The sequence below is a fragment of the Diachasmimorpha longicaudata genome, chromosome 14 (assembly GCF_034640455.1).
Source record: "Diachasmimorpha longicaudata isolate KC_UGA_2023 chromosome 14, iyDiaLong2, whole genome shotgun sequence".
Lineage (NCBI taxonomy): Eukaryota > Metazoa > Arthropoda > Insecta > Hymenoptera > Braconidae > Diachasmimorpha > Diachasmimorpha longicaudata.
This window is the reverse complement of record NC_087238.1, coordinates 605,630-622,251: the sequence shown is the minus strand read 5'-3', so window position 1 is coordinate 622,251 and position 16,622 is coordinate 605,630. Positions and strand designations below refer to the sequence as shown.

Below are 16,622 nucleotides of genomic sequence, written 5' to 3'. Positions count from 1 at the left end.
CGTCACATTCAAATAAATATTTCCTTTTTTCATTTATTTGTTGAGCCCTCAAAGGCAATGAAAAAGCCGATGAGCTAGCAAAGAAAGGTAGTTGCAGGGCCTTTCAGGGGGAAGTGGAGCATCTAGACGTGGACACCGATTTTGTGAAGGACCTGATCAAGGAACGTGGTGACAGAAGGATCGTGGAGAGATGAGTCTCAGAGACGGGTGCCAGGCACACGAGATCCTTCCTAGGAAAACCCACAAGGAAGATGGCAGAAACCTTATTGGGCCTAAACAGGGTTAAGCTCCGGGCTATAGTGGGGCTTATCACTGGACACTGGCCCTGGGCTCTGTACTTATCAAGGATAGGCAAGGGGACTGACCCCCCATGCAAAAGACGCGGGCTGACGGAGGAGGATCCTCTTCACCTGTGTACAAGATGCAGCGGACTCGATGAAGCCAGATGGAATGTCTTCGGGTCTACGTGCATAGATATACGTGTCGACAGGGACGGGATCAAGGGGCTCTATGAGCTAGCTCGCAGGGCACAGATACTCGATACCAGCGACTAGGCGGCTGCCTTAGGGCAGGGTGTAAAATGGCCGAAAGGCTGATTGCACCTCCGGACAGGACCGTCTAATCTTAATAAGTGAATAAGTTGTTGAGCCCATATAATTTATTTCCTTTAGTTTTAAGTCTAAGTACTAAGAAAGAAAGTATTTTAGATTTAATTTTATTATTATTATTAAGAAAAGAATGTAGTTTAGTTTTAAGTTTCTTTAATAAAAAATCTTTTCAATAACCATATGTTGTCCTTCTTTTTAAACATTTCCTCCTTTTAATTTAAAATTATTATTAAATAGGAATTGGGTGGGGAATAAACTCAAAGGGAATCTTTTTTTTTCTAGTTTTTCTTTATTGATTTATTATTTTTCTTTATATAACATACATTTTTCTTACAGCTAATTTTCATTTTTGCGGGCCGCGGGTTTTTGAAACTTCGTATTTCAATTCGAAATACGAACGGCTAAACACCCGCCAGTCAAAGCTGACGGTGGCGCCCCCTTAGAATCGGTAACCCCTCCCAGAGACGTAGAATCCCAGAATTCCACAGTGTCGGTAAAAACGTAGGGCCGCCTCCTGACACCAGGAGGCTCTGCGCAAATGTAAACACTGTAGGGTCCATTTTTTAAATAATGAATATCTAGTGAACAAATAAAGTTAAAAATATGGAAGTTGGATATTAATTATCAACAAACGATTCCCTATCCATTGATAATAACTATTCGACTCTACAAATAAATATTGAACGAGTGTCGGGATAACCCCTACTCTTTAAATTGTTTAATTAATTATTAAATAATGAAGACCTACAAACGTTTTTCGTGCATAACAATATTATACAAAACTACTACAATCAATCTAAATGCATAAAATACTTAATTTATAAATAAACAGTGCGCACCAACTAGCAGCGGTTAAATCGCGGTTTTTTGAAACCATAGGGCAGAGTCGCAAAACCATCAAGCCGCCGTTTTGGGCCTGTCGCACGTACGATCTTACTCTCAGGTTTCGTGATGACGTCATGATACACTGTCCGGCGAATACCATGATAGTCGATCTGGTGGGGAACTGCTTTATCGACAACGAGCGCGCAAATCGAGTCATAATGAATTTGTTGACGCGATTCATAATTCAGTCTAACCTCTTTTATTTTACTAACTTCTGCGATACTGCCGTCCGGTTTTTTTACGCGATAAGTATAAAATTTAGGCCCCCCAGAGACAAAAGAAGTAATGAATCTTCCTTCTCCGCAGCCCTCTACCTCGTCGGTCAAATCCCCTAGTAAATTCCCTAGCGGTAATTCATTTGATCCATCGCTGACGTAAATTACCGAATCTGTATCATAATATAAAACACGTTCTTGTTGTTTTTCTAGATAAGAATATAACTTTAGACGCGCGTGAGCGGTTGTATAAGCCGCAATAACGACATTAGCCTTAGTGGACATTTCCGCGGCTTCGTTTAAATGTTTCCAGGACATGAAGAGAGTGTCGTTATCGGCAGAAACAAGTCCTGTTACTTCAATTTCAGGATTAAACATTATATTTGCAAATTCCTCATGTGTTCGAATAATAGCTTTTATTGTCAAGTTCTCGCTCTCCCCAAATTTACCCCAGAGACAGTTTAAACAAAGTTTTGCTACTGCTTTTAATCCGGCATCCTTTTGAATTTTATCTTTGTCAAGTTTTATACCTTCTCGCGCCTCATATTCAGCAATATATCTATTCTATGATTCATCATCTACACACTCAGCAGGCCATTCCGAAGCTTCTTGTTTTATTTTCAAAAAAGTGTTAATGTATTCGGCAAATAATCCGCCTATTCGCGTCACAGGATTATAACGCGTAGTTCTCTTATACTCCCAGAGCTCACTGATTTCTAATATTTTATACCCCATTTCTACGGCTTTACGAAGTTCTGGAGCGACCCAAGTTCCCAAAAATTCGCGATCAGCGGGATCATCATGAGGGCAATTGTCTTGTACAAGATCATCGAAGCATGGCCGACAGAGAGGGAACAGTAACTTTCCATGAGCTTTTACTGGTAAAACAGGGTGAAATAATTGACGAGGGGGTAAAACGCGACATTTCACAAGACCTTCTATCCGCGAAATATTATTATTAGGGCATATAAGCTGACAATCACGCCCCACATGGACAGTGGGATGTCCAATCGGGAAAATCCCTGTCTTTAAAACGTATGGGTATAACGAACAAACGTCAACATAGCGAATTTTTTCATTATCTTTTACATCATAATGTGTTACGGTATTTCCTGTTCGTCCCCCGAAAAATGCATCGCGTGGATCCAGGGCTATAAACATCTGCTGATCAACGTTTTCCACAAAATTCGCCAACGCACGATCTATCTTTTTTTGACGAATAAAATCGCATTCCCACATTTCAACGACTTCATAACCCGAGTGCCGCAATTCCCGTGTAATACCCCCTGTTCTCTCATATCGACTCTCTAGTGTATCCTTGTGACTTAACTCTTTATCTCTATTGAATTTGAAACACCGTGGGCATCCGTGCCAATAACATCCGTGGAACTGATATGCATATTTCTTATTATTATTCGCGGTATCCTCCCAAAAACCATCTAGATGCAGGTCTGATGTCGTTCTGTGCTCACGAGTTCGTCCGGCATGTATTATTCGATGATTCTCGCAATGTTCGCGCCACAAGAGCCATTCAATTGCGATTTTCGAGTGCACTTTCCCTAACCGATATCCTCCCTCAGGTATAATGCCTATCTGCTTGTCTTTTAAGAAATTTGTTTGAAAAATACGCATGCATGTAGAAGCAATCGTTACACACTCTGTAAAAGGACAGACATTTCCAGCATTCATAATCAGTTTTCGAAATTCAACACAGGCTCGTCTCAAAATTGTAACATCAAGCCTGCAATAATGAAGAATTTCTTTACGAAAATCAAATTCATAATTTTCTTCGACACGATCATTATACCAGGATAAGAATTTTTCACGATCTTGTACTCCCATAGTGTCAGCACCATAATATTTTCTATCAGGTATAGGCCCTACGTAGTTTTGATTGTCTTTTGTATTGAAAAAATGTGGAAAATAGCCTTTCGCTATATTCCCCAATCCAAAAGCTTTCGGTAAACTTGCAAGAGCCATGTGAAAATAATTTAAACTGTCTATAAATTTATTATCCCCAAAATCCATCAAGATAATATTTGTTCCGTTAATTATCGCTTTAATTTGACTGTTAATGCGTTTCATGACGTCTCTCAAAACGAAATGTGAATCATAGCCTTTCGCGTTATGTGCAATACAAACTACTTTTTTATACGTCTTACCCATCGACGTGATGTAATCAACAAATCCTCGCACAGGATCCTCACCATCGAAAACATTTTCCCGATGTTTACACACGCCACACGGATTTCCGTGATTATCGTTGGCGTTCACAATGTCATCGTCGGTCATATCTGCACAACGATCACACACAGTTTGGGCAACGCAAAGATTAGGAATGTGTACGTTGACATCTGTAGTTCCTTGCAGAAGCTCATCCTGTCTGGTTTCAAAGTCGTAGAAAACAAACGCCACGCGTTTCAAAGTCAATTTTTTCTTGCTTTTTAAGGTGGGCATATAGCAGAGATGAGAAATATCTTCGTCCTTTTGACATACGTTGCAATAATATTTATGGCACACATGATTCTGAGTTTTGCGATGATCAATTTTCGTATTACATTGGCCACACAATTTTATATAGTCACAGACGGTGGGGTTATTTCCGCTGAAAGATCCTGGTTTCTTATGTTGATCGAAGCACAATTGGCCGTGAAACTCTCGATTATAATCCTCACACACTATTTTATCAACAATCGTAGAGTCACACGGAGGATTCTTCAAACACCTATCACAAGTCTTACCACAAACATGTCCTTGCGTAGTGTAAGGTTTGTTACAATGTTCGCAATAATACTTCACGCCAAAGAATGAAGGTAAATTTTGGATTGGCTCATAGTGGTTCTCTTCTGGATAATACACAATCGGTAAGGTATATCGGACGGCCATCTTTCTGCTAATTAATTCAGGTGTACCATCGTAGAGTACAGGGCGATCTTTTCCGTTTCTCATGAGGGAATAAACCTTGATAAGGCATCCTTCTTCAGCCAAGTATCGCTGATATTGAGCAACTTCCTGTAGACCACAGCCCTCGTCAGGAGCAATGACTCCTGCCCTTTGAGTTAGTCTTTTGGCCTCCTCACGTTGCATTCTTCCCTTGCATTGCCGGATGGCCTGCCATACCTCGTGGATCTTGCCCTTATCCGCTCTGGTTTTCAATTTTTCTGCATGTGCTTTGGCCACAACATGTGGTCGGGCTAGACACAAGCTATCTTCATTCGAAATATGAAGGATACATTTTCTACTAAGCCCTCTTTTCATGTCGTTTTCAAGAAAACCTTGACCTATTGGGGCTTCAGCCACGTGAATTTTGATCCAAAACGTATCGGCACATCCGAAACCGTTTGCGCTCTGCGCGATAGAGCTAACAAGATTCCATAGATCTTGAAACTCATATCCTTTGATCGCACGTGGACTTATCCAGGCATTGTCTCTTTGCATATTTGCAAAATTGAATGAAAGGCACATTCGATTCATACCACGTCCTCCAGCCTCAATAATTTTATTATAGACATCACGAAAAGTTTCTTCAACCCAGTCGGCAGGGTCACGACTTTAAGGTAAAGGGTTAATTGCAAACTCCATCACATGTGTGTCGAGTTTGAAACGTGAAAGTCTCTGGTGTGATCGTCGTATTGTCCTTGAGGCTGGCAATAGATTTTCAATCTCTTCTTCCCGGCCATGTTGTTGATCTGAAATTGAGTTTAGTATTTTTCAATAAAAAAAATATGCCTAAAATTTCTTCTCGGTATTATAGGCGATATGAAGCTAGATACTTACCATTCTGTTGATCTAGTAAATCTTGATAAAACTCTTCAACAGCTTCCGAAGCCTTAGGGTCACTCACCACATTTTCACCACCACCACATTGAATATCAAGGAGTTCAGAATTGAAATTTTCGAATAAATCTCCATCAAAATTATTTCCAATGGCAAAATCACCGAATAACTCAAGATCAAAATTATTTATCCAATCAAAATCTCCCTATGGAGGTGCAGTATTTTCTTCGGAAGGATTACTGGGCCCCGCTAAATCGTTTGGGTCCGACATTGCGAATGTCCATTAGACGACTGCAGCTAGTGCGAGAAAATTCGGTCTATATTGGGAAAAGTCAGGGATTTTACTATTGGCGCCACAGGGGGGCTACTGCACTTCTTCACCTTTTTTACCTGCCCCCGCCTACGCGCCTTGTCCTTGCCCTAGCCATAGGCAAGCCCACTTGACCCCAATACACGTGCATTACGTCACGCCCCCTCTAGCATTTTCAAATCCATATTTTCTGATATCGTAAAATTGTATAAAATGATGAGATTTTAGGCATAATTAATCAGAAGGCAATATGGACACGAGGTGGAAACATCCATTTACTGCAATGATTTGTGGTCCCACGGGTTGTGGAAAAACATTTTTTGTTAAAAGGTTTTTGAAGGAAAGTAAGCAAATGTGCGATACACAAATTGAAAAAGTGATCTTTTATTACGCTGAGTGGCAGAATGGATATTCGGATTATGATAATAACTTTGTCGAATTTCGTGAAGGCCTACCAAGATCCGGAGATTTTGATGATAATAAGCCAAAATTGGTTGTCGTGGACGATTTGATGCGGGAATCTTCGAATGGTGCAATAGTTGATTTATTTACAAAAGGAAGCCATCATAAAAATCTCAGTGTAATGTTTCTATCTCAAAATTTGTTCCACCAAGGACAAGGACAGAGAGACATTTCATTGAATACCAATTACATCGTCGTATTTAAAAATCCCAGAGATCGTGCACAAATTGCCCATTTGGCCCGTCAAATATATCCAGAAGATCCAAAATTTCTGCAAGAAGCGTATTTTGATGCAACTTCGGCCGCTCATGGCTACTTGTTGCTAGATTTGAAACAATCGACTCCTGAAAACTGTAGGTTTCGTACAAATGTATTCCCCAGCGATCCACATCATTATGTTTATATTCCGCGGAAGGATCGTAATATAAAAGGAGGAGGTGCATCACGGAGTGTACCAGTCGTTCATGTGTGATGGCAACGAGAAGTCGTTCTGAAAGCGGCTCTGTTCGCAAGTCGCTTGGAGAAAAGAATACAGCCTTATTACATGCTCTCATCTGCGCACCACCCAGGCTACGGCGAGTAATAATACAACACGCTAATAAAGATTTAATTCGCTGCATTTGCGAGTGTGCTTTAAATTTGTCACACGGAAATATTCCTTTGAAAAGTTGTGAGAAATCAAAACTGTGCAAACATAAAAAACTATTGAGAAAACTCGCCGATAAAAAACAAAGTTTAAGTAGCAAGAAAAGAATCATTAATCAGAAAGGTGGTTCAATTTTGCCGATGCTATTGGGCCCTCTGATAAGCGCACTCATCTCAGCTATTGTATAAGGATGGAACATGCACGTAAAATGATTCTTGCACCAGAGGACTGTGTGGAACGTCTAAAAAAAATTCTTCACATGTTGATGCTCACCATGTTTTAACTGAATTGGCTAAAGAAATTCAGCCATCAGCTCAAACTCCAGGCACTGTTACAAGTAGATTAGATACCCAGCTATTGGAAATTTTTAATTCGAAAAGCCCTAGAGACGATCATGAAAAATGGAAGTTCTATAACAACGTTCTGAGGCGATATTTGTTTTATACCGAACAAAATAAAACGCCGGCGTTAGAAACGGAGGCCCCCGTCGAAACTGAAACCACTGAACGATACGACCCAAAAGCTATTGTTGCTACTGCACCTAAAGTATATCAGCGAAAAGCCGCTGGTATACTAGACTACATTGACGCCATTGATACTGCTAACAGACTCAAATGGAATTCACAAGGTCAAGTTGTAGCGGCTACATGCCGCCTGACAACAGACCACCTGAAGTCACCCACAGGAGCACAGTGAACACACACATACACACGCACCCAGAGGAATTTGCCCAGGACACTTGAACAGTGCTCAGTGGGCGCATAACAGTTGACTATCAGTGTCTCGCCTGATCACATCTATTCTAATCACTGTGCTCCAATAACGTTGTAACCCTGACTAACGCTTCGGCGAATAAATATATTATTTAACTAGCTGACCCGACAGACTTCGTCCTGTCAAAAAGATTTGTAATGTGGCAGTTTTTGTGCCTACGTATTTTACAAAATTCTCCTGTACAGAACTGTCACCCTGGTGATAGGGCGTTGTGAATAAAAAATAATTAAATAAAACATATATAAGGATTTAAAAGTAAGTAATCGTTTTATTGTTAATCATGTGAATCATAATTATTATTATTATCATTGTAGTGCTTTGTGGTATACGATGTTTTTTGTTTGATTACCTGGCGCATAGATAAATAAATCTGATGATTTTCCAACACGTGAACAGGCAACATACAATTGACCATGTGAGAAACATGGGTTTTCTAGATTAATACCACAAACACTTAATGATTGCCCCTGGGACTTGTTCATAGTCATAGCAAAAGCAAGCCGCACTGGAAACTGTAGTCGTTTAAACTCAAATGGTACATCAGTCGGAATCATTGGTATGCGCGGTATGAGAACATCTTCTCCTTTATACTTTCCTTTGAGTATAGTTGCTTCTATCACATTGTTTAGTAATTCTTTTATCGCTAACCGTGTACCGTTGCAAAGACGCGGTTGGTTGATATTTCGCAACATTATAACCACCGATCCAACCTTTAATTGAAGATTGTGAGGTGGCAATCCTGGCAAATCCAGCGAGTTTAAAAATTCCGGTGGATAGTTGACTACATCATCTTGATTAGTAGTCGAATCAACTGATTTATATATCCTCAAATCGCCTGTTATTTTTTCTTGAATTTTGAAATTTAATTCATTTACATCTATGTTTTTTGCAGCCAGTATAGCTCGTTCGCTCAACCAATCATGGTTTCTGTAATTTTGAGAAACATCTGGAAACACCTTCTGAATAAGGTCATCTTTTGATCGAGTTAACTGACAAAAACTTTGAGGAAAGTTAATGCAGCCAGTCAACATGTCTATAGGAAATTTGCCATTACCAATGTCAATGAGTTGTTTAGAGAATATGTTTCCAGATTGGTCATTTTGCAACTCGACACGCATATTCTTGCTTAAATGAAGTACTTTGACATGTTTCCACAAATTGGAGGACTTTAGACATGCATTGAGTTCATCAGCTGGCGTTGATCGTGGAATCACTGGCAATGTTTGACGAAAATCTCCTGATAATAAAATCATTGCACCACCAAATCGGTTATTATTGCTCCGTAGATCTTTTAAGGTTCTGTCTAAAGCCTCCAAAGATTTTTTATGTGCCATCGTGCATTCATCCCAAACAATCAATTTACATTGCTGCAAAACCTTTGCCATTGCAGAGTTCTTCGAAACGTTGCAGGTTGGAGTTTCATTTCTCTGCATATTTAATGGCAATTTTAGTGCTGAATGGGCTGTTCGACCACCTTCAAGCAAAGTTGCTGCGATTCCCGATGAAGCGAGTGCAAGTGCAATTTTATTTTGTGTGCGAATTGTTGCTAATATTAATGAAATCAAAAAAGTTTTTCCTGTACCACCAGGTGCATCTAAGAAGTAAATCCCTCCAGTTTCATCATTTGTTACTTTCATAAGAGTTTCAAATACATACTTCTGTTGTTCATTTAACAGTGGAAGATTTGTTTGAATTAATTCTTTCAAAGCGTTGAGATCATACAGTTTTTCTCGATGCAACTCTTGGTTAAAAGCGTCATGCATTGGACGATTGGGCGCGGTCAGGCCTAATTGAATTAATAGTTTGTTTGACATTATCAAGCACATGTCCTCAATTGAAATCAATGCTTCATTGTAAATTTCTTCACTGATTTGTATATTTGGATTTCCCATTCTATTCCGTATTTGATACAAAATATCATCACACATATAATCTTTGTACTTGATCCACAAATCAATTGGGTTTGATGGGAAGCATGTAGATATGATTATAGAAAACAATGTTCGTATTTGATGAGCGTGTGATGATATTACAGCATCATTGAGAGTTTGATCCCAATGAGCGTCATTTTCAAGCAATTGCAAACGTTGACAGGATTCTCTGTAGGATCCACACAATTCACCATCAACAGTTCGTAACTGTTGGAATGATGTTGGGCCACGTACGTTGACTAATAGCAGTCGTAAATAAAAACATTCATCATTGCTTGGATGTACTGAATAAATCCGGCCAATCGCATCGGTGGAATATACATCTGTATATCCTGGAACTGGTTTTCCTTGTTTCCTGCGTATAAATCTCCTTGAGGATTGATTCCAGGTATAATATTTTGGCATTTCAGAATATAGTAATGTTTGTGCGAAATCATCGTTTTGGCATGTCTCAAAAAAACTGGTTAATGTAGTAGATGGTGGCTGAGCAGCTCTTTGTACTGCGTTCTGTGCTGTAAAATACACTCTTTGTCCATTTTCTAAATGCACAGCTAAGTGAACAACAGAAGGGTGTCTCTCATGAATAGGAAAAGAAAATATTCGCCAAACTGCTTCATTACTACTGACATAGCGGCCCATTTGGTATTGGGTAACTTCATCATTGGAATTCTCTGCACCAATTCCAATCACAGCCATATCACTCCCTTTGGTTACATATTTGCAAATGTATTTAATAGATTTCACTGAATGGCAAGATTCAACGTTGATGTGTGCTTTGAATGTCTTTGATAAAATGGGTGAATATGGAACAATCCAACGATTATCTATTTCAATATCTTGTTGATTTAATTTGACAATTGTTGATTTTCCATTGTCTGCTGTCGATCTGCGACGATACAATGGATAACCGTCATTACCAGTAATTGTTTCCGATATTAATGTCCGTGGATATCGTTTTGAACATTTACCATCCATCATACACGGTGAATTTTGATTAAGAGTTCCACAGGGACCATGTATCATGTTTTTGATAACTACCTCATGCAATCCAGGATCTACTTGTACATTAGGGATTTCAGCTGATATCACTGCATCAACTTCATTTGGCCTTATCTTCTCAACCAACCAAATCAAAATGTGTGCATGTGGCAATCCTCGTTTCTGCCACTCCACAGAATACATCCAGCAGCGTGTCTCACCAAACACTTTATGTTTTACGATGAAATCCATTAAAGATTTCAACTTTTGTCTAAAGACTCTGGCTGTAATATCATGACGATCAATGGGTGATTGCCCAGGGAATAACTCCTGCTTGATTTCTATCCATTGCGGATTGCATGTAAATGTGATGAACAAATCTGCTGTACCATAATGACGAACATACGACATGGCATCTTGAGCATATTCGTGCATATGCCGAGGGCTTCCGATGTATGTTGCTGGAAGAATAGTCATCCGACCGACATTCTGTGCATTTCCATCAGTATTAATCGCATCTCGAAGGTGAATATACTCTTCAGATCGGAGTTTGGTTTGATTCAACCTGATGAATGTTAATCTCTCCGTTTCAATTTTAACATACATGTCAACAACATATTTGTGATATAATCGCCGACATTTCAATATGTAATTATCTTCATTTTCCCGAATCATTAGGCGGTATGAATAATACTTCATTGAACTGACTTTTTTGTTAGTTTCAGAACCTGTAAATAGATTTTGTTTTAATAACATTCAAATATAAAATTAAAATACATAATATAATGACTGAGATATTATCGCCATAGCTAAACTAATATTTTAGTTACCTGTAATGGGATTTATCATTTTTATTGAGAAATCATAGCCATCGTCACCTTGCCAAAATATAATGGGATATTGCAGTGCATCATATGAGCGGTGTGTTTCCTTTATACGTTGTAATTGATCATTCCGACGATGTAAAACAATATCACGGGATTCCAAGTTTACTCCAACTACAACGATAGCAACTTCATCAATAGTTGGTGCATTAAAACGTCTTGTATGTTGACCTGCAGGTGTTTTATCAGCTCTGATTACAATTTTGTGATTATCGGATGGCATCAGATCCAGGGCAGTTTTAAACAATATAATCAATTGATTGTGTTGATGAAATAAAGTTTGTAATTGTTCTACAATAGACCTCTTTACTAAATTGTTATGTGCACAACGCAGATCAATTTCTTGTGGTGAATTGCCCATAAAATAAATTTGCAGGAATTTGTTGGCGCTACCTGACACTGGTAACAGTGAACCTGCTCTGTGATATATTTGCCCTTGTACCTTTAAATAAAAAAAAAAATATTATGGTGTGGTATAAATTAATGGATTGTCAGTGATCAAACTTAAATAATATTTGATCTTAAAAAGTATATATTTAGTTTTAACTAATATCTATCAAATATAAAATATAATAAAAGTGTCACTGAAACTGAATCACCATATAATATGATGATTAAGTGATATATAAGTGATTAATAAATTGAAGATTAGTGACACATCTTAACTTTGGTGACAGAATATTTTGTTCGCTAAAATAATTATGAGTAACTGCTATAATACATACCTTGAAAGTAGGCATAAAATTTTCCCGAACTACATTTGTTGCCCCAAATGAAGTCATTTGAAAGCAATTGTTATATTGTTGGATATGTGTCAAAAAGTGTATAGAATCTGTTCCTATTCCTGAAACCAATGAGTACAATGGTTCTGGTGGTGGATCCAATGGTATCAATTTCACTTTACCATTTGCGCAACACAATCCATTGGCTTCGTTTTTGTATTTTAATGCCTTACAGTGTGAGCAAACCAAGTTCATAGAACCAATAACAACACATTGGTAGTTACTGTAGTCAATTGACACATCGTAACTGAAAGCAGCTCGATTCAAACTTGCGCGATTGTTAGTTGAATGTCGCGCTCGCGCTTCACGCGTTTGTGATATCCGAATTCTTTCACGTTCATTTCCGTCGTCACGTTCTTGTGCAGTACGATTAGATCGGTAATTAGCTTGGTTTGTAGCATTTCTGGTTCTTCTACCTAAATTGCTTCGTCTTATAGGAGGCATATCAAATATAAATTATTTTTTCACTAATCACGAACTAAACAAATACTAACTAACTAACTCTGCACAAAACACGATGTACGAATTTGTTTCGTGTATCAGTTGACAAAAGCAAACTCAGTAGATTAGGTAACAGACAACTTTTTTTTTAAATTTTGTAATGAATTGAATGTACACTGCGTTCGATTGAACTCTCTAGAATTGTAAGTTCTAGAGTTCTGACCTATACAGAACAGTATTTTCAATTCTGCTACACGCCGAAGTGTTCTTTGTGTAGCGGGTTAAATAAGGGGATGAATCACACACGATTCTATTTATTAATGAATTTATTTTGATAAGTACAATTATTGGTTGACCTCCAACCAGGTTACTATTTTGAGAGTTGGGAAGGTACTGAGGAGTGGTACAAATCATCAAAACCACCTTGTTAAGAAAAAGGTGTGAGGGATGAAAGAAAGGAAGGGGAAAATTTCCAGAAATGCCATTTATTTTTCCCCAAAAACGTCTGCCCGGAGGAATCAAGGAGGGACAATGTAATAAAAATAGGGATGAGGGGCAATAATAGCACCGAGTGAAATGGACCGATGGGAGTACGGAGTCATAAAGTAGTGTAGAAAATGAAAAGGTCGGGAGGATTGTCTCTATAGGTGCATTTTAAGAGGCGGAAAGGGATAATGGAGAGAAATTGATTTAATCTTATGTCTAAAATGGTGAAAATTGGCCATCATAAAGTTTGCTAATCTGGCTGGGCAAAGAAAAAATTATTTAAGTAGAATATTAAGGAATTCATATATATAAATTTAATAATTCTTATTATTTAAAGTAAAATTAAGATGTGCCGTGATTTGATACGCAACAAATTTGATATGACTTTAAGTCAAATCCTTTTAAGCCGTACGAATTGTTTTTTTTATTTAAAATTTGGATATTAAAAATAACAAAACACTGTTGGTAACGCGATTTTTGTTTGACTGGTGTAATGACGTGGAAACTGCTGCATTTTATCTCGCGTTCCGAAATTAATACAAAAGAAACGCGAGTTTCGGAACGCGACATTAAACTCCTCCAACTATGTATTCTGTGCTCCAACGCACACACGCAGATTGTTTTGATAGATATGATCTTTGACGTTAGGAACACACCTACATTGCTTAGACAACAGTGAGTGCTTGTAATTTAATATGAACTTTATACCTTTGCTATAAATGTCAAATTGACTACGTTTTAGTAACAAATCATTTGTATGGGAAAAAGAAAACGGCTATTTTTAGTATTTTTCCAGCAATAATTCTAATTTTTCTCGCCGTAAAAACCATCCTTGAACTTCAACGAACATTTTAAAAAAAGATTTGGCCAAATTGGTCCAGGCGTTGTTGAGTTATGCGCTTACCAACACATTTTGCGATTCATTTTTATATTATAGATTAATATTCGTCTGTGGTTAGATTCGGATGTTCCCTCAGACTAAATCAACCCCCGAATCCTACATTGGTGACCCCGACGTGATCTAAAAAGGGAACGCGTTAGTGCAACAGGTGCCGGGCTTAAAAAAAATTCAATAACGATCGTGTACCGAGTGATAAAAAGACAAATTGTGGTGTTAATTTTTTTTCGGACACCGGCAGACCTCAGCAAGGGTTGGCGGCATTTTTTTTTCGGTGTAAAAACATACATTTTCATTAAAGTTCACACGTGGTCAATAATCGGTACCAAAAATGGCGTCGTAGGGGGTCGAAAATTTGCATTTTGGCGTCGGTAATTAATCCACGCCGTGGTCTTCTCCATCGCTAAAACCCCCGCCCACGGCGTGCGCGCGCATCCAACGGAACACTTCCATCGGGTAACCACGCACACTCTCGGCAGGTTCCGCACCTCAACCCCCACCACGCGCAAGTGTAACACCTGGCGTAGCACCCGGACCCCCACCGAACTCGCACCGCTAGGGACTCTTCAATTCAAATTTGGCGCGTCGCGACCAGCCCAAGTGGCGTATCGAGCATCTCGCGCACCCGCTGCCACGGCTGACTTTTTAGTGCGCTCAAATTCAATACCGATTTCGGTATGCTGACACCAGAGACAAACTTAACAGCGGAGGACACGATTACGACGGCGCTGGCGGCGATGAGACCAAAGATTATCGCGAGGCCGTTTGACCCAGAGAAACCACAACTCTGGTTCGCCCAATTGGAGACGCAATTCATGGACCTTGGAATCGTCACAGAAACAGATAAATATAATAAAACGGTTCCCCTCATCGATACGCAGTACGCAGCTGAGGTTGAAGACCTAATCGTTGCCAGGCCCGCGGCAATTCAATTCCAGACACTAAAAAACGAGCTAATTAGATGCTTTAGTAAGTCTCGAACCGCTAACTTGATAAGGCTGCTTGATAATGAAAGCCTAGGTGACCGCAAGCCTTCCAAACACCTCAGGCACTTGAAGGCTCTCGTCCCGGGCATTGACGAGGAGGTCTTAAAAACACGTTGGCTTTCTCACCTCCCGGAGCAGACCAGAGCAACCCTCGCGGCGCAGGAAGGCGCTACATTGGACAACCTGGCGAAACTCGCCGACAAGGTCCACGAGGTTTTCCAGCCTCAGCAGGTCACAGCAATCTCGACTGCCACCCACGACTCGGTCAATGCGAAGCTTCTCGCCCAGGTAGAGAAGCTGACGGCAACGGTGGCCGCAATGCAGGCACGCGAATCCCGATCTCGCCCACACACACGCTCCGGACGGCGACAGGAGGGTCGCAGCAGTTCACGGAGAAGCTCCAAATCGCGGAAGGTATCCAAAAATTTTAACACCTGTTGGTACCATTACAGATTTGGAGATGAGGCACGGAACTGCCTGCCGGGCTGTAAACACCAGGGAAACTTCAGCGGGAATCGTTAGCGACGGAACACGATTCTGCTTCATCATCCCGTCGCCTCTTTGTCACCGATAGTTCCACCAAGGACCAATACCTAGTGGATACCGGTTCTGACGTCTCCGTGTGTCCACGACGACGCCATTCCCACAACGAGGATGCGACCGGTTATCAGCTGTTTGCAGCTAACAATACGCTGATCAACACATATGGTTACATCCCGGTCTCGCTCAACCTGGGCCTACAGCGGGACATCAAATGGCGTTTTATCGAGGCTGACGTAACCCAACCTATTATCGGCGCGGATTTGCTCCACCATTACGGTCTACTACCTGATCTCAAGCACCAGCGACTCATCGATAGCACCACTGGTCTCACCTCTTGCGGACAGTTGGTCAAACTCGAGTCTTTCTCGGTCAGGCTCCAATCAGTCGAGGTCGACCCGCCCTACGTAACTCTTCTTAAGGATTTCCCTTCCATCACTAGACCGGAGGGACTCCTAAAGAACACCAAACACTCGACATTACATCACATACGGACCACTCCGGGCCCGCCGGTTTCAGCCAGACCAAGACGTCTCCTACCAGATAAGCTCAGGATAGCAAAAGCCGAGTTTTCCAACATGCAGAAGCTCGGCATAGCTCGACGTGGACAGGGGCCATGGTCCTCACCTCTCCATTTAGCTCCCAAGAAGAACGGGGACACGAGGCCGTGTGGTGATTATCGAGCTTTGAATGACAGAACAATACCTGACAAATACCCGGTTCGATACCTCGATGACTTTGCTGCCAACCTCCATGGGACCACAGTCTTCTCAACAGTTGACCTCGTAAAAGCGTTCCACCAAATACCGGTGGCGGCCGAGGACATCCAGAAGACGGCAATAATAACGCCGTTTGGGTTGTTTGAATTCCCGTTCATGACTTTCGGCCTACGCAACGCTGCTCAGACTTTTCAACGGCTGATCGACGAAGTCACGAGAGACTTACCGTTCCTGTTCCCGTACATCGACGACATTCTCGTCGCGTCTGAGACACCTGAGCAACACCTAGACCATCTGAGA

The 16,622-nt window shown here is 40.4% G+C and overlaps 1 protein-coding gene and 1 pseudogene across 1 annotated transcript; both read right to left on the bottom strand.

Annotated features, from left to right (window-relative positions):
* Nucleotides 1-7,982: 7,982 nt before the first annotated feature.
* On the bottom strand, nt 7,983-10,304 carry LOC135169125 (uncharacterized). Its single transcript, XM_064133862.1, has one exon. It carries the CDS (start codon nt 10,302-10,304, stop codon nt 7,983-7,985), a length of 2,322 nt encoding a protein of 773 aa, XP_063989932.1.
* Nucleotides 10,305-10,358: 54 nt separating this feature from the next.
* LOC135169198 (uncharacterized) lies at nt 10,359-11,847 on the bottom strand (annotated as a pseudogene).
* Nucleotides 11,848-16,622: the final 4,775 nt, after the last annotated feature.